This window comes from Danio rerio, chromosome 21 (genome assembly GCF_052040795.2).
Source record: "Danio rerio strain M-AB ecotype USA chromosome 21, GRCz13ab, whole genome shotgun sequence".
In the NCBI taxonomy this organism is placed as follows: domain Eukaryota; kingdom Metazoa; phylum Chordata; class Actinopteri; order Cypriniformes; family Danionidae; genus Danio; species Danio rerio.
The window spans coordinates 41,821,945-41,842,426 of NC_141041.1; the positions used below are offsets into that span (position 1 = coordinate 41,821,945).

The 20,482-nt window shown below is 37.4% G+C and overlaps 1 protein-coding gene and 1 long non-coding RNA gene across 2 annotated transcripts in view; both read left to right on the forward strand.

The window, feature by feature from the left end:
- The window catches only part of grk6 (G protein-coupled receptor kinase 6), a 119,421-nt gene that overhangs the window by 68,647 nt on the left and 30,292 nt on the right, over nt 1-20,482 (forward strand). Inside the window, 6 exon segments of the mRNA NM_001446857.1 lie at nt 1,114-1,226; nt 9,244-9,321; nt 9,527-9,627; nt 13,249-13,341; nt 16,065-16,128; nt 19,405-19,545. Coding sequence (NP_001433786.1) covers nt 1,114-1,226; nt 9,244-9,321; nt 9,527-9,627; nt 13,249-13,341; nt 16,065-16,128; nt 19,405-19,545 — 590 coding nt within the window.
- LOC147838936 (uncharacterized) lies at nt 5,254-9,242 on the forward strand. Its single transcript, XR_015520622.1, has 2 exons — nt 5,254-7,310; nt 7,555-9,242. It is a non-coding gene; the product is annotated as an uncharacterized LOC147838936 (long non-coding RNA).

A 20,482-nucleotide genomic window follows, 5' to 3' on the forward strand; every position in this document is an offset into this window, starting at 1 on the left:
TCCAAAGACATGCGGTACAGGTGAATTGGGTAGGCTAAATTGTCCGTAGTGTATGAGTGTGTGTATGAATGTGTGTGTGGATGTTTCCCAGAGATGGGTTGCGGCTGGAAGGGCCGTGTAAAAACTAGCTGGATAAGTTGGCGGTTCATTCTGCTGTGGCGACCCCGGAATAATAAAGGGACCAAGCCGACAAGAAAATTGATGAATGAATGAATAATAATAATAGTAAAACATTATTAATTACATTAAAGCATAAACACTTTTTTGTTTAAAACATTCAAATTCTGTGTTTTAAAGAGATAGTTCACCCATTTTACCCACTTAATCTCTCACTATTGTCTCTCCCTAAGGCAGTTAAATGCCTTATGCGATTCTTTATATTGTTTAACATAAGAGAAGATATTCAGAAGAAAACCCGTACCCATTGATTTCCATTGTAAAAAACTAATTCTGTGGAAGTCAGCTATAGGTTTCCAAACAATCTTCTTTTGTGTTTTGCAGAAGAAAGAAACTCTTAAAGGTTTGAAACGAGTAAAGGCTGAGTAAATGATGACAGAATTTTCATTTTCTGGTGAACTGTCCCTTCAAAAGATCCAAAAATCTACATTTTCCACTAACTTACTCTACCTCTTTAACGATTTCCCAGTTTTCATTTATTTCGACATGTTGTTGGGGCTTTTTCAGGCAACATATTTGTTTACGCCAAGCACTTTTCGCATTCTGTTGAGTCACCACTTGATGGTCAGAGTAAATCGAGTTCACAGGCAAACCTGCTGTTCTAGATAACAGTATTAGCCACTGAAGCCACTACTCTGCATGCCATCACTGGGTATTTTCTATAAATTTGGCTTAAACAGAACTGCTTTACAGAGGGCCTTTAATATTTTGAGGATGTTGTCAATTGTTATTATCTATTTGGCTGTGGTCAACTAATGCTTTCGTCTGTTCGGTTTCCTTTCCAAAGCGAAAAGAGGAGAGGAAAGTGCTATTGATTTTTATTGTATTCATCGATTGTCCCAAATGATATTTACTCATTTTCTCTCTCACTCTCCCTCTCTCTCACCTTTACAAAGCTCTTAGTCACGGTGTTTCATGTGGTTTTTATTTCCACAGAGAAAGACTACAACAGTCTTTGCGAGCGGCAGCCGATTGGACGCTTGCTCTTCCGGCAGTTCTGCGACACCAGGCCGGAGTTGAGGCGCTGTGTCAGATTCCTGGATGCTGTGGTGAGAAAGCAGACCACTAATTATTCCTCACTTTAAAGAGTGTGTTTGTTTCTTCTTTTTTACATACACAAAAACAACCCGGCTTGCATGCCATGAAACTATATAGCTGAAGCTAGTTTTGGAGCAATTTCCCAAAGCGCAGGGAATAACTGAAACTTTCAGAGCGCCATGTACAATGTCACAGACAATATTTTCAGTTTCCTACTGAATAAAGTTAGAATTAAGTTTTATGGTGCCACTGTTTTGCACATACTCATAGAAAAGCCATGGTGAGATGAGGTGGGCTTCTCGTCCAGTGTGTGACCCCCCCCCTCTTAGTCATCATGATCACTCTGTGAGCATTCATACATGAGCCGATCATCTAGTTTTCATTCACTGCTTAAATGGAGTATATTATGCCTCGTTTCCACTGTGTGGCACAGAACGGTACGGTTCTGTATGGGCCACCTTTATCAGGCCTGTGTCTCCACTGCCAAATGGTACCATTTTAGAAGGCGTGTGGTGTATGACATCTTCAGTCGACATCATTCTCGCTTAAAGTTTACATATCGTGTGAGAAGCACTTCTTACTAAACAAATGTTTTATATACATAAATATTTATTTATAATTACTAACATTTCAAAACAGGATTTGATTATAGGCGCAGATCAATGATAATGCGAAATAGCCTACTGTAACGTCTGCAATATTTATATAAAAACATACATCTACATGTTTACATATATATGGCCACAGCCATATCACTCTGCAGCCCAAGACCGGTTACTCACTTAAGCTAAGCAGGGCTGAGCCTGGTCAGTACCTGGATGGGAGTCCACATGGGAAAACTAAGTTGCTGTTGGAAGTGTTAGTGAGGCCAGCAGGGGGCACTCAACCTGAAGTCTGTGTAAGTCCTAATGCTCAAGTAAAAGTGAAGGGGACACTGCTGTCAATGGGCACTGTCTTTCAGATGAGCCGATAAACCGAGGTCCTGACTCTCTGTGGTCATTAAAAATCCCATGGCACTTATTACAAAGAGAGAGGGGTGTAACCCTGGTGTCCTGGCCAGATTTCCTCCATTGGCCCTTACCGATCATGGCCTCCCAATCATCCCCATCCATCGAATTGGCTCTATCACTGTCTCTCCACTCTACCTATAGCTGGTGTGTGCTGAGCACACTGGCGGCGTTGTCCTGTGGCTGCTGTCGCACCATCCAAATGGATGCTGCACACTAGTTGTGGTGTGGAGAGACCCCCCTCCCCATGATTGTGAAGCGCTTTGGGTGTATGGCCATACACAATAAATGCGCTATATATATAAACATTACTTACTACGTTACTATATATAAACACATATGGAGCCTTACAGTCTCTGAAATGTTACCAATTAAAAAAATAAATAAATTTGGATTCATAAACGATATGAAACAAATACGTTACAATACCAGAATGTGTAACGCTGACATCTTGTAAAAAACTAATTCCGTCATTCCGAATTCATAATAGTCCAAAAGGCGATGATAATAATTAAAGGTATTTTGTTTATGTTTTAGTTTGCTGAAAGAATCATTTTCTCCTTTGTTTTTTCAGACTTCTCCTTTGTTATTTCGCTCTGGCGTTTGTCCGTTTCTGAAAGGATGTGAGAATCCGCGCTTCATTAATCACATTTCACATTATTATCATGAGCTAAAGTTCATTATTTCAAATATAGATTAGCAGTGAGCACAGAAAAATAGAGCTGGCTAGAAAAAACTTAAACTAGGGATGGCCGATTAATCGAAAAGTAATGAAGATTGACATTCAAAACCTATAATCAATCTAATTTGTCCAGGTCGTTTAAAGAATTGTAATTTTCCGTTCTGCGAGTGGAGTCATGTGACCCCGCTCTGCTAAGACTGATTTCCACGTTGAGTGCAAGCGTATGGTCCTGCACAGCCTTTGCTGCTCTCAGCCGGTCTATTGCGCAGTCTGTTTTAGTTCCTCAAAATAGCAACAATATTCACAAATAAACACACCTCATTTCTAGAACGAAACTCTTATGAGTCCACAAAGTGGTGCAAATAGATTTGCCATTTGAACAACGTGGTGGAAAATGAGAAAACTAAGGTCTGAAAATAGCAACACGTCGGGGCAAACAGATCTTGCGCCTTATTGCGCCGGGTGCATGATACAGCCCTATATCTTCCATTTTCTTCAATACAAAAAAGAAACTCAAACAAGTTCTGAACAAGTGGAGGATGAATAAATGATTGCAGAATGTTCATTTTTGAGTGAACTAACCCCTTAATCATTCAGCCCTAACTACAACTCAAGCTGTTTTTGAATGAAAGTGATTGTAGAATGAATTGCCGGCTTCTTCTTGTTTCATTTCCTCCGCTGCTTTCAGTAGCCGGCTGACCCAGCTCAGTACAGGAATGCGGGGGTCACATCTGCATCACTGCATCTACCATGAGTGTATGCCCACCAGCAAGTTTAGCTCAGAAAAAAATGACTGATTTTCTTGTTCACGCCCAAGAAAGCAGGTTTCTGTTTGCGTGGTTTAGAAGATTTAGGATCCGTTAGTGTACAGCTTTGACAGACTGGCCTTAGAGATAAAAAAAGACTTTCAATCTGAGGGTAGCAGCCGCTCCTGATTTGAGATCAGCAGTTCTGCCCTGCCCGTCTTTTTGTAAATATTTTGACGTGACATGCTGTTTCAGATACGGAATGCAGACTACTTACTCTGTCCCTGCAAGCTACAACACAAACATCACCAACGTGCATATCGCCTTACACATCCCAAGTGAACAAAACCTTCTGCTGTTTGCTTCACCCTCTACAGAGCTTGATGCCTTGATTCTGTTGTGAAACTGTATTATGGTGGTGTTTTCAAAATAAACGTGGATATAAAACCAGATTTTCTGACGCAAATGTGTGTGTTTAAAATGTGGATGGACTAAGCCAACACTACCCAGACAAAAGTCTTGTCGTCGATTGTAAAAGCAACATATAATAACTTAACTTCTAGTTAGGAAAAGTGGCAGAAGGTAGATTTTTCTGATGAATCATTTATTGAACTGCATCGCAATCATCAGAAATACTGCTGAAGACCTAATGGAACCAGCATGAACCCAAGATTCTTACAGAAATCAGTCAAGTTTGGTGAAGGAAAAATCATGTTTTGGGGTTATATTCAGTATGGGGGTGTGCGAGAGATCTGCAGAGTTTATGGAAACATCAACAGCCTGAGGGATCAAGGCATTTATGCTGCTCATTACATTACAAATCACAGGAGAGGGCAAATTTCTTTAGCAGGATAGCGTTCCTTCTCATACTTCAGCAACCTCCACAACAAAGTTCCTGAAAGTAAAGAAGGTAAAGGTGCTCCATGATTGACCAGCCCAGTCATCAGATATGGACGTTATTAAGCATGTCTGGTTTAAGATGGTGATGAATCCAAAGAATCTTGATTAACTCTGGGAGTCCTGCAAGAACACTTTTTTTTTTTTTGCCTTTCCAGATGACTTTATTAATAAGTTATTTGAGTCGTTGCAGAGATGTGGATGCAGTCCTCCAAGCTCATGGGAGTCATAACAATATTAGGTCTGCAACAACAAATCGATTAAATTGATAACTTAAAGCGTTGGAAACAAATTTCATAATCGATTCATTGTGCCGTGCGACAAGTGGACATTTGATTATTAAAAAACACTTTAGTTGAGCGCAGAGCAAAGTGAACACGGTCTCTCTCGTGCACTGATACAGAGTTTGGCACCTCATAGAAAGGGATGAGGAGGCAGGGAGTTCAACAGCAAGGTCCTACTTTTGTTCCGTTTTGAAGTGAGTATACCGTAAAGTCCCTGGTGCTGATGTTTTACTTGTTATTCGGCTTGACAAGCATGACAAGTTAGCGTTAGCTCGTTTACCTTTACAGCGGCAACTGAAAAAATCAAACTGAGCTTTGGCACGGTGTCTGACGCTGAGCCAGAGAGAGCTTGCTCTGAGCAGAGCTCTCAGTGAGGGACTGTCGGAAAAGTGCTTCTTATTTTGGTTTTTATTTTTTTTTTTGAAAACAAAATCAACCCCGCTGAGAAAGAAGTGTCATATTATCACAGTTATGCAGCTTTGTAACCAACTAATGCTTATTTTATGTTTTAGACATATAAATATTCATACTTACTAGTAAAACAATGCATTTAGAGTTTGTAAAATACACATGAAAATCTAACAATCCATTTAAACATAATTTGCCAATGTTTTATTCATATCAGATACACATTACACATAGTAAAAGTAACTATAAAGTTGAATCTACTCTTCTCTAAGTTCACCAGCCACTTGCATGTATTTGGGGTGTAAATGGTAAATTAATGTGCTAAATCCTGCGTGTCCTGCTTTTTATTAATAAGGCAAACGTGTGGCCGCAAGTAAACATGGCGAGTGGCGATGACCATGTCTTGTTATAGATCACGATCACTTACACGTTTATGTGAACTGGTAAAACTTCTGTTTGAGATTATATCTCATAAAGTTTATTTTTCTTACCCAATTTGCAAATAATTTAACTTGTTTTAAATAAACAATCACTTAATTTTGAGGTGTTTTTTTTTTTTCAGAAAACAAGACTTAATCTCTAAAGCTATGTCATGTGTCTAGTATGCATCTTGATTTAACAAAATTTTGATATTTGCATTGAAAACAGGAAAAACTATTTTATTATTATTCTTATTCTTCTTCTTCTTATTATTATTATTGTTATTATTATAACAGCTCAGGGATGAGCTTTTTTGAATGAAAAGTTGGAAATTAATGCTTTTATTTTTATCCGATTCATCGATTAATCAAAAAATAATTGACAGATTAATCAATTATTAAAATAATCATTAGTTGCAGCCCTACACGATATTAATTATTTTTCCACTGCAGCATGAGTTTATATTCTATACTGTACATTATTTTTGTGAAGTTACAACACTTTTGTCTAAGCAAAGGCAGACCTTACTGTCCTATTTAAATAATTAAAAATCAAGGGATGATAATATTTTATTTTGGTAAAGTAAGCGTAATCTAGTGGCCTTTGCCTTTCATATAAGCCACTCTTCTTTTTTTTTTTTTTTTGACAGAAAGAGAGAAAGCCAGATATTCTGAAGAAGTTTGGAAATAGGGAGCAATTTACATTCATAGTAGGAACAAAAAATACTCTGGAAGTCAATGACAACAATTGTGTATTCAAGAGAAGGGAATCGTCGCTTCCTAGGAAACTCATTTTCAAGTGAAAAAACGAAAAGAAAAACAAAAAACAAAACAAAAGGAGTCTCAGTACAGACAACACACAATAACAAATGTCTTCACATCTGGGAGTTTATTCAGATTATTTTGAGGACATTGTGAATATCGGTTGAACAGATATGGCATGTAAAATGTGTGGATGGAAGCATGTAGCTACTGTATATATAGTTGTGTACTGTAAACAGGATGGACGAAATCCCTTTTTTTCATCCTAAAACACTGAAAGTGTTTTTTAATAAAAAGCAGAGTAGAAATGTCTTGTCATCAAGGATATGTTACAATCTTTTTGATACAGTGAAAAATCCCAATTTTAATGCTGAAAGTTTTTTTTTCTTTAATACAAGTAGTTTTGTCAATTATCTTGGATAAAATTTTATTTTAATAGGTTTTTGCAAATTCGTAAAGAGATGTGCAATGTTTTTGTTTGTTTGTTGTGCGTTTTATTTGCATGTTTTGTTTTTGTGCTTTGTGTTCTGTATTTTTTGCTTTACATTATGTTTTGTTTTGCATTTGTATTATTGTTTTTTGCTATGACTTGTGTTTAGTTTTATTTAGTTTTTTTGCTTTGTATCTTTTGTTTTGATTTTGTTTTTGTTTTTGCACTGCTTTTTATCTTTGCTTTGCTTATTTTTTTTTTGCTTTTGTTTTTTGATGCTTTTTTTTCCTTTTTTTTTTTTTTTTTTTTTTGTCATGCATTGTTTAGCTTAGCTTTGTTTTTATTTTAATATTTTATTTTACAGGTAATCCCAGTTGTGCTAATTTGCAATGAAATGTTTGTTTGTTTTATGTGCATGTTTGGTTTTTGTGCTTTGTTTTGCTTTGTAACTTTTGGTTTAGTTGAGAGGGTGCTCGCTGCAGAGCCATTTGAGGAGAGGTGAGCTCCAGAGAGGGGGAGCATGAGCTGTCGCTCCTCCTCCTGTAAGCTGTTTTAATGCGTACACCAAAACCCACCCCTAACCCTACCCACAGTGACATCACTCGTAGAAGAAGTGCAAAAAAGGTGGAGCTCAAGCTTAAGCTCCCCCTCTCTGGAGCTTACCTCTCCTCAAATGGCTCTGCAGCGAGCACCACTTGGTTTAGTTTGATTTGTTTGTGATTTTTATCTTGTTTTTTGGTAGCTTTTTTTTCTATTATATTTTTTGTTTCTTTTTTGTTATGCGTTGCTTAGCTTAGCTTTGTTTTTTGTTTTGTATTCTATTTTCTAGAAAATTAATGTAGTTTTTTATGATGATCATCTTGGATAAATTCTTCATTTTAATAACATTTAGCAAGATCGCAAAGAAATGTGCAGTTTTTGTGTTTGTTTGTTTGTTTGTTTTATTTGCATGCTATTTTTTTGCTTTGTGTTTTGTTTTGCACTTGTATTATTGCTTTTGCTATGACTTGTGTTTAGTTCTATTAAATTTTTTGTGTCGCATCTTTTGTTTTGATTTTGTTTTGTTATTTGGATGCTTTTTATCTTTACTTTTTTTCCTTGTTTTTTTTTTTTTTTGTATTTTGTTTTCCAGGTAATCTAGGTTGTATTTACATTATGATTTTAGATCAAATCCTAATTTTCATAGCGTTTTGCAAATTTGCAATAAAACCTGCACCTGGTGTTTGTTTGTTTTATGTGCATGTTTTGTTTTTGTGCTTTGTTTTGCTTTGTGTTTCGACTGTTTGCTTTGTTTCGACTGTTTCTTCTTTGTTTTTTGCTTTGTATCTTTTGGTTTAGTTTGATTTGTTTGTTTGTTTTTTTGTGGGTTTTTTTGGTTGCTTTTTTTTTTTTTTTACATTTTTATTTTTCATTATGCGTTGCTTAGCTTAGCTTTGTTTTTTTTATTTATTTTTTGTTTTCCAGGCAATTCATGTAGTTTTTTATATGATGATCTTGGATAAAATCTTCATTTTAATAACATTTTGCAGATTCGCAAAGAAATGTGCAGTTTTTTTTTGTTTGTTTGTTTGTTTGCTTGTTTTGTTTTTGTGCTTTGTCTTTTGTTTTGTTTTTTGCTATGCTTTCGTATTTTTGTTTTGTTTTGCTTTGCTTTTTGTTTTATTGTGTTCAGTGTTATGCCTTTTATTTATATTGTTTTGCTTTGCTTTGTTTTTTTTTTTTTTGTTTTTTTTTACTTATCCATTGCTCAGCTTAGCTTTTTTGTATTTTATTTTGCAACTTGTTTTGATAGAACTTTTTACTGGCAGCAGTGCCTGCACTCCATTGCATCTTTGACAAATTACAAAGCAACCAATCACAGTCACATCCTGAGAAGTGCTCTCAGTTTTAAAAATGCCATTCTATAAGGTGCTTCTTCATCATTGCTGCAAATGCTGACTACTCAAAAATATGCTATCCAACCTCAATTTGTGCGACATCTGAGGCTGAGACTTGAGAGTTTCGTGGTCACACTTCACAATAACGATTTATTAGATAATGTTAGTTGATGTATTTCCTAACTTGACGAAACAATAAACGTTACTGCATTTATTCATCTTTGCTAATGTTTAGTCTAATTATTAGTTCATGTTAAATCACAGTCCATCAAGCACAACTATAGATTTTAATAACGCATTAGTAAATGATTATAATAAATGCTGTACAGGTATTTTTCATTCTTATTTCAAGCTAGTAACTACATTAACTAATGGACCTGTAAAGTGGGACCCAAAAAAAGGAAGATTGAAACTGAGCTTCTATTGATTGCTGATGCTGTAAAATCAACATGTGTATGAATAATGTAGACTGTAGCTTTCACAATCATTACAGAAATTGTTTCTCCATCATTTCAGGCGGAGTATGAAGTAACGCCTGATGAGAAGAGGAAGGAATGTGGACAGGAACTTCTAGACAAGTACCTCAACACAAAGGTACACAGAAGAATAGCACAGGAAAGACCTAAAACATATTACAATGTGTGGCAAATATGCTGCATGTATAGCATGGTATAGTATCACAGTAACTTTCACATTGAAGCTTTCCCATTTCTATTGTTTATTGTAGAATCCATGAGTTGTGTATGAGTTTATTTTTATATCTAAGCATGGTTTCACATACCAGTTCTTCTGTTTGCAGTCAGAAGACTACATCCCTGAGGTAACAGAGGAGATGGTGACTAAGTGTGCAGACCGCTTGCAACAGGAGGCATGTAAAGAGCTCTTCATGGAGTGCACCAAGTGAGTCTTCTAAACAGGAAACACTCTTATTATCTCATTAGATGCCACTGCTATATGCTGCTTCATTATAGTGTCTGAAAAACTCTGAGCAAAACATTTCTAAGCCAGATTAAATTCTTAGAATTTGCATGCAAATCGTTTAATCGAGTGAGAGTGAGGATGTGAGAACGATGGGATTTTTACACCAAAACATTTTATAATAAAAATAAGGAAACTTTTTATATATTTTGGCAATTGATTTACACATCAGTTTGTGGATTTGAGAAACACAAACTTTTGGATAAAGTGCACATTATTGAAAACTATTTGAATGTAAATCACAGTGATGGTTCTGGAGGTTACAGCAATGAAACATAAGTACATCTACAGCAGGGGTCTCAAACTCAATTTACCTGGGGGACGCAGGAGGCAAAGTCTGGGTGAGGCTGGGCCGCATAAGGGATTTCACAAAAAAAAGTCCTCAAATGTCATTATTAACAGTTTTAATTATTTCTTCTGAACATGAAGTGTCCTGAACATTAATAGAACATTGAGTGAAGATTATGAACAGTTCTTCTGAACATGGCATCTTTTGCCTACTTCTTGCTGCCAGAGACTTGACAGCGCTTCTTCTCACAAATCTGAACCACATTTGGCTTTAGAGCGGAAGCAGTTGAGACCCTCAGTATGGCTTGAAGATGATTATCATTAAGTCTAGACTTGTACTTTAACTTATTGAAGTCCTAGGGAAAAAAGTGGGGGAACTCACTCAAAACTTCCATTCCCTCACCTAAAAAAGGCGTATATATATGTATAAATAAAACACCCCCACCCCACTCCAGTCACATCAGTCTGTACCAGTCTGTATCTACCTATAATATATATAAGATGCAGGGCAGGCACGTGCACACATAGGGCTCAACCTGTGCAGAGCACATGCCCTTTTTAGTCTTGCATAGAAAGTGCCCTTCCAAAATGATCAAAAGTGCCCCCGCGACACGACACACCCTCGGTCCCGCCCTTCAGTAGGCGCGCGATAACACCGCTCTTGAGTACGCGCGCGACAACACAGCTGATCAGAACGCGCGCGACAACACGGCGGGCGGGGAATGCCAGTGACCGCTGTGTACGGATAGAATCAGCGGAGCGGGGAGCGCTCTCTCTCCCCGCTCCGCTGATTCTGTCAGTGTACAGCGGTCGGCGCGGGCCACAAAATATTGCATTGAGGGCCGCAAATGGCCCGCGGGCCGCGAGTTTGAGACCCCTGATCTACAGCCTCACCACATCTCTGCCTTTTGCAGAACATCACTACCCTTTTACAAGATATCACTAGTTTCTCACAGCTAGAGTTGGGTGTTTCGCGTCCCGCAGTAACGCGTTACTGTATTGTAAATATATTTTTGGGAACACAGTACTGTAACGAATTACATTTTAAATTTGTGTAATTTGTTTAGTTACTAAAATCAGTGTAATTGTGTAACTTATGTTACAAATAAAGTTTTTAGAAGATCAAATGCTTCTTTTAAATCTTGTTTTCCACTAGAATAGTGGTTTATAAGCATGCTCTTTTAGCTTAACTCTGTTTTTTATTGATCGATATTAGTCAGAGAGCCTTGAGGGTCCAGCCAGAGCCCAGACCCAAATCCTATTGAACATCTCTATAGAGATCTGAAAATCGATGTACACCATCGCTTCCCATCCAACTTGACAGAGCTTGACACATCGTCACCTAGGAATTACAAAGTTCTAACTGCGTTCTGAATGATTTTGAGACATTGAGCTTCGAAGTTTGTGTGTAACATTTGTTTTTTAAAATAAAATTCTTAAAATGTAAACAACTTATAAAAAAAAACATCCCATAATGTAAATAATACTAAGGTGACGATATACAGTTGAGGTCAGAGTTATTACCACCCCCCCTTTGAATTTTTTGTTCTTTTTAAAATATTTTCCAAATGATGTTTAACAGAGCAAGGAAATTTTCACAAAATGTCTGATAATATTTTTTCTTCTGGAGAAAGTCTTATTTGCTTTATTTTGACTAGACTAAAAGCAGTTTTTAATTTTTTAAACACCATTTTAAGGATAAAATTATCAGCCCCTTTAAGCTATATTTTTTTCTATAGTCTCCAGAACAAACCATCGTTATACAATAACTTACTTAATTACCCTAACCTGCCTAGTTAACCCAATTAAAATACACTAAAATCACTAGCCTCTTACAGGACATCACTAGAATCTAGCAGGACATCACTAGCCTCTAACAGGACATCACTAGAATCTAACAAGACATCACTAGCCTCTAACAGGACATCACTAGAATCTAACAGGACATCACTAGCCTCTAACAGGACATCACTAGCCTCTAACAGGACATCACTAGCCTCTAACAGGACATCACTAGCCTCTAACAGGACATCACTAGCCTCTAACAGGACATCATTAGCCTCTAACAGGACATCACTAGCCTCTAACAGGGCATCACTAGCTTCTAACAGGACATCACTATTCTGTCACAGGACATCACTAGCCTCTAACAGGACATCACTAGCCTCTAACAGGACATCACTATTCTCTCACAGGACATCGCTAGCCTCTCACAGGACATCACTAGCTTCTAACAGGACATCACTAGCCTCTAACAGGACATCACTATTCTCTCACAGGACATCACTAGCCTCTAACAGGACATCACTAGCCTCTAACAGGACATCACTAGCCTCTAACAGGACATCACTAGCCTCTCACAGGACATCACTTGTCTCTCACAGGCATCACTAGCCTCTAACAGGACATCACTATTCTCTCACAGGACATCACTATTCTCTCACAGGACATCACTAGCCTCTAACAGGACATCACTAGCCTCTAACAGGACATCACTAGTCTCTCACAGGACATCACTAACCTCTAACAGGACATCACTATTCTCTCACAGGACATCACTAGCCTCTAACAGGGCATCACTAGCCTCTTACTGGACATCACTAGCCTCTTACTGGACATCACTTGCCTCTAACAGGACATCACTATTCTCTCACAGGACATAACTAGCCTCCAACAGGACATCACTAGCCTCTAACAGGACATCACTATTCTCTCTCAGGACATCACTTGTCTCTCACAGGCATCACTAGCCTCTAACAGGACATCACTAGCCTCTCACAGGACATCACTAGCCTCTAACAGGACACCACTTGTCTGTCACAGGACACCACTTGCCTCTCACAGGACATCACTATTCTCTCTCAGGAAATTACTAGTCTCTCTCAGAACATGACTGGCCTCTCACAGCAAATCATTAAATCTAACAATTTTTACAATAATCTTCCAGACATTTTCAGTCAGGTTTAGATCAGGACCCTGGGCTGCCATTTCATTTTTTTCTATTAGTTTCAGCTTTAAGGAACTGCTATTGGCACTGTTAATTTTTTTAAAATGATGTACTACAGCTGCACTTCTGGGTAAATTGAGTCAAGTCAAATCACTTTTGTCAAATGCCTTGGCATCACCAACATGAAATGCTTTTGGGACTTTATGCAGTGTAGATTGTGTGTTCAGTTTTTTTTTAAACCTTTAGGAATGTACCCTGTAATAGTGTTCACTGTGCTGTCTGTTCATTCTCTTTCATGTTACTTACAGATTGATCCATGACTACCTGAGTGTGGCCCCCTTCGCAGACTACCTCGATAGTATGTACTACAGTCGCTTCTTACAGTGGAAATGGCTTGAGAGGTAAATACAGCACACGCATTTTACACTTAAGGCCCTGATATACTACAAGGATCTTCTTCAAAGTCAGCTTTATTGATAATTCTGTCACATCTACAGACATACAGAGAATTGAAATCATCTTACTCTCCGATCTTGGATGTCTGCAGATAACAAAAATATGTAAATGTACAATAAATACAACTAATTTGAGTAAAATTAAGAGAGGAAAATGCAAAAATGATAGATTTTAATGCTGATATTTTAATATGTGTGTTCTTGTGCTGCAACACAGCCTGAATGCAGGCAACATAACGTCAGAATAACCATTTCTAACAGTCTGAGTCTGAAGTCAGAGTACACATTGGTAAAGGACAGTAGCCAAAATTATTAGGGATGCTCCGATTGATCGGCCAAAGATTGGTATCTGCCAATAATCACATTTCATGACTTGATCGGTACTCGCCAATCTGGCCGATCTCATGAACAATCACAATTATTCGCTTACGAGTTTACAAACAGAGGACACATATGAACTGGAATCTTTTTACATATCAGAACCGAATGTTCTGTGTTTTCAACAAATTTGCAAGTTACTTAAATCCGGGAAATATTAGGGGAAAAAAATTAAAACTTTTTTTAATATTTAATAATTTACAGTGCATCCGCAAAGTATTGACAGCGCTTCACCTTTTCCACATTTTTTTGTGTTACAACCTTAGTCCAAAGTGAATTGAATTCATTTATTTCTTCAAAATTCTACACACAATACCCCATAATGACAAGGTGAAATTTTTTTTTTTGAAATTGTTGCAAATTTATTAAAAACAAAAACCTGAAAAATCACATGTACATCAGTATTTTCAGTCTTTGCCGTGAAGCTTTAAATTGAGCTCAGGTACATTCTGTTTCCACTGATCATTCTTGAGATGTTTCAGCAGCTTAAATGTAGTTCACCTGTGGTCAATTCAGTTGATTGGACATGATTTGAAAAGGCATACACCTGTCTATATAAGGTCCCAGGGTTGACAGTGCATGCCAAAGCACAAACCAAGTATGAATACAAAGGAATTGTCTGTAGATCTCAGAGACAGGATTGTCTCGAGCCACAAGCCTGGGGAAAGTTACAGAAACATTTCTGCTGCTCTGAAAGTTCCAATGAGCACAGTGGTCTCCATTATCTGTAAGTGGAAGATGTTTGGAACCACCCGGACTCTTCCTAGAGCTGGCCGGCCATCTAAGCTGAGTGATCGGGGGAGAAGGGCCTTAGTCTGGGAGGTGATCAATAACCCAATGGTCACCCTGTCTGATCTCCAGCGTTCTTCTGTGGAGAGAGGAGAACCTTACAGAAGGACAACCATCTGTGCAGCAATCCACCAATCAGGTCTGTATGGTAGAGTGGTCAGACGGAAGTCACTCCCCGCCTGGAACTTGCCAAAAGGCATCTGAAGGATTCTCAGACCATAAGAAACAAAATTCTCTGGTCTGATGAGACTGAAATTAAACTCTTTGGAGTGAATGCTAGGCATTACGTTTGGAGAAAACCAGGCAACGCTCATTACCAGGCTAATACCATCCCTACAGTGAAGCATGGTAGTGGCAGCATCATGCTGTGGGAATGTTTTTCAGCAGCAGGAACTGGAAGACTAGTCAGGATAGAGGGAAAGATGAATGCAGCAATGTACAGAGACATCCTGAACGAAAACCTGCTTCAGAGTGCTCTTGACCTCAGACTGGGGCGATGGTTCATCTTTCAGAAGGACAATGACCCAAAGCACACCGCCCGAATATCAAAGGAGTAGCTTCACAACAACTCGGTGAATGTACTTGAGTGGCCCAACAAGAGCCCAGACCCAAATCCTATTGAACATGGATAGATCTGAAAATGGTGCACCGTCGTTTCCCATCCAATCTGATAGAGCTTGAGAGGTACTTCAAAGAGGAATGGGCAATAATTTCCAAAGACAGATGTGCCAAGCTTGTGGCATCATATTGAAAAAGACTTGAGGCTGTAATTGACATCAACAAAGTATTGCGCCAAGACTGTGAATACTTACTTTTCAGGTTTTTTATTTTTAATAAATTTGCGACAATTAAAATTTTTTATTTTTTAACATTGTCATTATGGGTTATTGTGTGTAGAATTTTGAGGAAATACATGAATTTAATCCATTTTGGAATAAGGCTGTAAGAAAAAAAGAGGAAAAAGTGAAGCCCTATGAATTCTTTCCGGATGCACTGTATATAATAACCTATGATTTTTTTCCATAGGTTTTCATGAAAGCTTGATGAAGGAGAAATTCTATTTAGCTAAGAAGTTTTTCTTCAAAGCCGAGCAGAGACTAATTATTCCTTTGGGTGCCATGATTTATTTATGAAGCCGAGCTTATACAAACCAGATGTGAACTCTGAACTCGCTATTTATTTACTTTTAAGTCATAAAAATGTCCTGCCTGGTCCATTCCCATCCAGAGCGTTTTTAAGAGAAGAATATGATCTGCCCGAACAAATACTTGTGACTTTTGTGTGCACATTAATAGAGCTAGTGCTGAACACACACACAAAGAGGTTTTAATTCAATTAAAGCCATGCGTTTTAACATTGTGCGTCTCTTGTGAAGGCAAAAGGAAGTTGTTGTTGTGTAAAAGTATGCTATAATTAAATAAAAACAGGTCATGTACTGGACGTGCTTATGAAATGAGACTTTTGTTTATTATTCTCTCTTTTTTTCTCTCTCTCTTCAACAGACAGCCGATCACAAAAAACACATTCCGTCAGTATAGGGTTTTGGGAAAGGGAGGCTTTGGCGAGGTGAGTCTGAAATGTTTATTTGAGAAGCATATATTAGTTATTAGTTATAAATCAAACACTATCTGTCACCGTTTCAAGGTTCATAAGGCTAATATGCTATTTTTATTCCGCTATCAGACGTCAATTTGTCAGACTAGCATACACACACACACTGCCAGTCAACGTTGGTGGCAGATGTCCCTACTAGATAACTAACCGCATTCACTTTTTTATTGCTCTCTGCTTTCATGTGGAATATTCTATTGGATGCACTTTCAAGTCATTTTGACTTTTTGTGTGTAAATGTATATTTATGGCCACTTTATTAGGTATGCCTTACTAGTACCGGGTTGGACTCCCTTTTGCCTTTAGAACTACCTTAATCCATCAAGGAATAGATTCAACAAGGTACTGGAAATATTCTTCTGAGGTTTTGATCCATGTTGACATGATAACTTCACGCAGTTGCTGCAGATTTGTTAGCTGCAAATTCATGATGCAAATCACCCGTTCCACCACATCCCAAAGGTGCTCTATTGGATTGAGATTTGGTGACTGTGGGGGCCATTTGAGTACAGTGGACTCATTGTCATGTTCAAGAAACCAGTCTGAGATTATGTATGCTTTATGTAATGGAGTGTCATTCTGCTGGATGCTGCTGCTTTATGACTTTTTTCATAAAGGGATGGACATGGTCATCAACAATACTCAGGTAGGCTGTAGCGTTGACACAAGGCTCAGTTGGTACTAATGGGACCAAAGTGTGCCAGGAAAATATCCCCCACACCATACACCACCACCAGCCTGAACTGTTGATACAAGGCAGAATGGATGCTTTCATGTTGGTGATGCCAAATTCTGACCTTGCCATCCAAATATCGCAGCAGAATCGAAACTCATCAGACCAGGCAACGTTTTTCCAATCCTCTATTGTCCAGTTTTGTTGAGCCTGTGTGAATAGTAGCCTCAGTTTCCTGTTCTTAGCTGACAGGAGTGGCACCTGGTGTGGTCTTCTGCTGCTGTAGCCCATCCGCCTTAAGGTTGGACATATTGTGCGTTTAGAGATGCTCTTCTGCAGACCTCGATTGTAACGAGTAGTTATTTGAGTTACTGTTGCCTTTCTATCAGCTGGAACCAGTCTGGACATTCTCCTCTGACCTCTGGCATCAACAAGACCAATCCCAGTAGATCAGCAGTTTCTGAAATACTCAGACCAGCCTGTTTGGCACCAACAACCATGTCACGTTCAAAGTGACTTAAATTACCTTTCTTCCCCATTCTGAACTGCAGCAGATCATCTTGACCATGTCTACATGCCTAGATGCATTGAGTTGCTGCCATGTGATTAGAAATGCGTTAACAAGCAGTTGGACAGGTGTACCTTATAAAGTGGCCGGTAAGGGTAGTTGTGTATATTGTCTTTTATATTTAAAAAAAAAAATGTTGATTGTATTGCTATTACGATTGGATTACAATATTTAGATTTGGCCTCGAAAATAATTAGAAATACAATAAAAAACGATTGTGATATAAAGCTATTCTTTGAAATTATAATGCATTTGCTGTTTAGTATTATAGTTTTAGGATATTTATACAGTTGAAGTCAGAATTACTAGCCCCCTTTTAAATGTTTGTTTCTTTTTTTTAAATAATTCCCTAATGATGTTTAACAGATCAAGGTCAGATTTGTCTGATAATATTTTTTCTTCTGGATAAAGTCTTATTTGTTTTATTTTGTTTGAAATAAAAGCAGTTTTAAAGTTTTTAAAAAACATTTTAGGGTCAAAATTATTAGTCCCTTTAAGCTTTATATTTTTTTCAATAGTCTAAAGAATTAACCTAGTTAAGCCTTTAAATGTCACTTTAAGCTGTATAGAAGTGTCTGCAAAAAGACCTAGTCAAATCTTATTTACTGTCATCATGGCAAAGATAAAATAAATCAGTTATTAGAAATGAGGTATTAAAACTATTATGTTTAAAAATGTGTTGAAAAAATCTTCTCTCCGTTAAACAAAAGTTTGGGGAAAAAATAAACAGAGGGGTGAATAATTAAGGGGGGCTAATAATTCTAACTTCAACTGTATATGCATTCAGCAAGTAATTTTAAAAATGTTTTGACAACAAATAAGAATTATTGAGAATTATTATTACTTTTGTACAATTGAAATAAAGCTATTCTTTGCATTTTAAATAACAACAAATTTTATTATTTAATTAAGCATTTTTTCTAATAATTTATGAATTGGCTAGATTTTGTTTAAATATTACATAAGTTACTGGATGCTTTTACACATTTATTGTAGTATTATTAATTTAATACAAACTTCTTGAGGGATATCACTGTTCTAAAAGTAAACAATCTATTCTTTTCATGCTACTATAGTTTTATACTTTATTGTCATCATTATAGTATGTGTAATATAGACTTCATTCATTTTCTTTTCGGCCTAGTCCCTTTATTAATCCGGGATCGCTACAGTGGAATGAACCGCTGACTTATCCAGCAAATGTTTAACGCAGCGGATGCCGTTCCAGCTGCAATCCTTCTCTGGGAAACATCCCTATACACTCATTTACTATGGACAATTTAGCCTACCTAATTCACCTGTACTGCATGTTTTTGGACTGTGGAGGAAACCGGAGCACCCGGAGGAAACCCACGTGAAAGCAGGGAGAACATGCGAACTTTACACAGAAAAGCCAACTGACCCAGCCGAGGCTCGAACCAGCGACCTTCTTGCTGTGAGGCGACAGCACTACCTACTGCGCCACTGCGTCGCCCGTAATACGGACTTGATTTTTTAAATTAAATCATAGGCTGAAAGATATTTTCCATTACGCTATTTAGAATTATAAATGAGGAAAAAATGAGAACATCACTAATAACTTTTAGATTTTTCTTAAAGGACAAATTTGTTAAATTGTCAAAAAAACAACACACTTTTTTTCCCTTTACATTTATTAAATTGTATTAATTCCTTTGTCGTGTAAACTATGATTCATATTGTACGATTCAACCTCTTAGAGCAAGATAATTCATCTTAACAAATGAAAAAGAATCCATAAAAAATCAAACTGCTCCAAAGTCACTTTAATGCAATATCAGTCTTTCTATCCTCTGAAACAGCATGAAATATCTCTTTGTTTTCTTGTTAGTACAAACTGGTTCATTGTGGGGTTTTTTTTCTTTTAAACCCATCCCTTTAAATGTTCAAAATTCTTGAAAGCACATAAAGTATTTGAGATGCTTTAACAAAGTCAGAATGAATGAGCCTCTTTTTTTCCCTCCCACTGAAGGTCTGTGCATGTCAGGTGCGGGCCACAGGGAAGATGTACGCCTGCAAAAAGCTAGAAAAGAAACGCATCAAAAAGAGAAAAGGAGAATCTATGGCTCTAAATGAAAAGCAGATTCTGGAGAAAGTCAACAGTCGGTTTGTTGTAAGTGGCGTGTTTTAACTAATCTGGGCGTCTTTATCTTTTGTTGTACCATATACATTTTTTCCTCCCAAAAATATGAAGTTGCTGTTATTCTGACTTCTGTTTTTGGACTGATTAGCTCATAGAGGTCTGAGTTTTCATTTCCTGTGAAATCATGTTTGCGGTCATGTCCACATAAAAACGCAAAAATGCACTGTGGTGCATGTTAACACTAGAACTACGATGGTGATCATTTTAAACGTGTTTTAATTTTTGCAATTTAGTAAATTAGTTGAAATAAAACATATCTATAATTCCTGACTTTTACTAAACATATGTTTGTCATTCTAACATTCATGTTTGTGCCATTCTGTTATTTTATTACAAAACAAACAATTACAAAACACTAAAGAGTTACAATTATTTCTACCTCGGACTACCATATCGGTCTGAATGACCTCATGTTTCTTAGGCCGTACTCACACTAGGTACAGTTGCCTCGAACCGGGCCAAAGCACGCTTGTCCCCCCTCCCGTCTCCCCCGACGGCCCGCGCTCACACCATATCGGGCCTCGGCACGCTTACGTCATCGCTGCTGCTCTTTTCAGTGAGAAGCGCTCTCTATGGCAAGCCTTTTTAGCATTTAAATCTTTGTTCTGACTCTATAAATATATTTAGAGATATCTCTAATTATATTTTGACTAGTCATAATTATAATTCCACTACTCAGAATGACAATAGAGATATCTGCAATTACAATTGTACTAGTACGAAATCAGATTGGAGATATCTGCAAATATATTGTGACTAGTCATATTCCTCCATTGACTTCCATTGAAAAATATTTGCAGATATCTCTAAATGAGTTTTAATTAGTCACAATTGTAATTAGAGATATCTCTAACTGAGTTTTTACTAGTCATAATACATTTGGAGATATCTTTAATTCGTCATATTT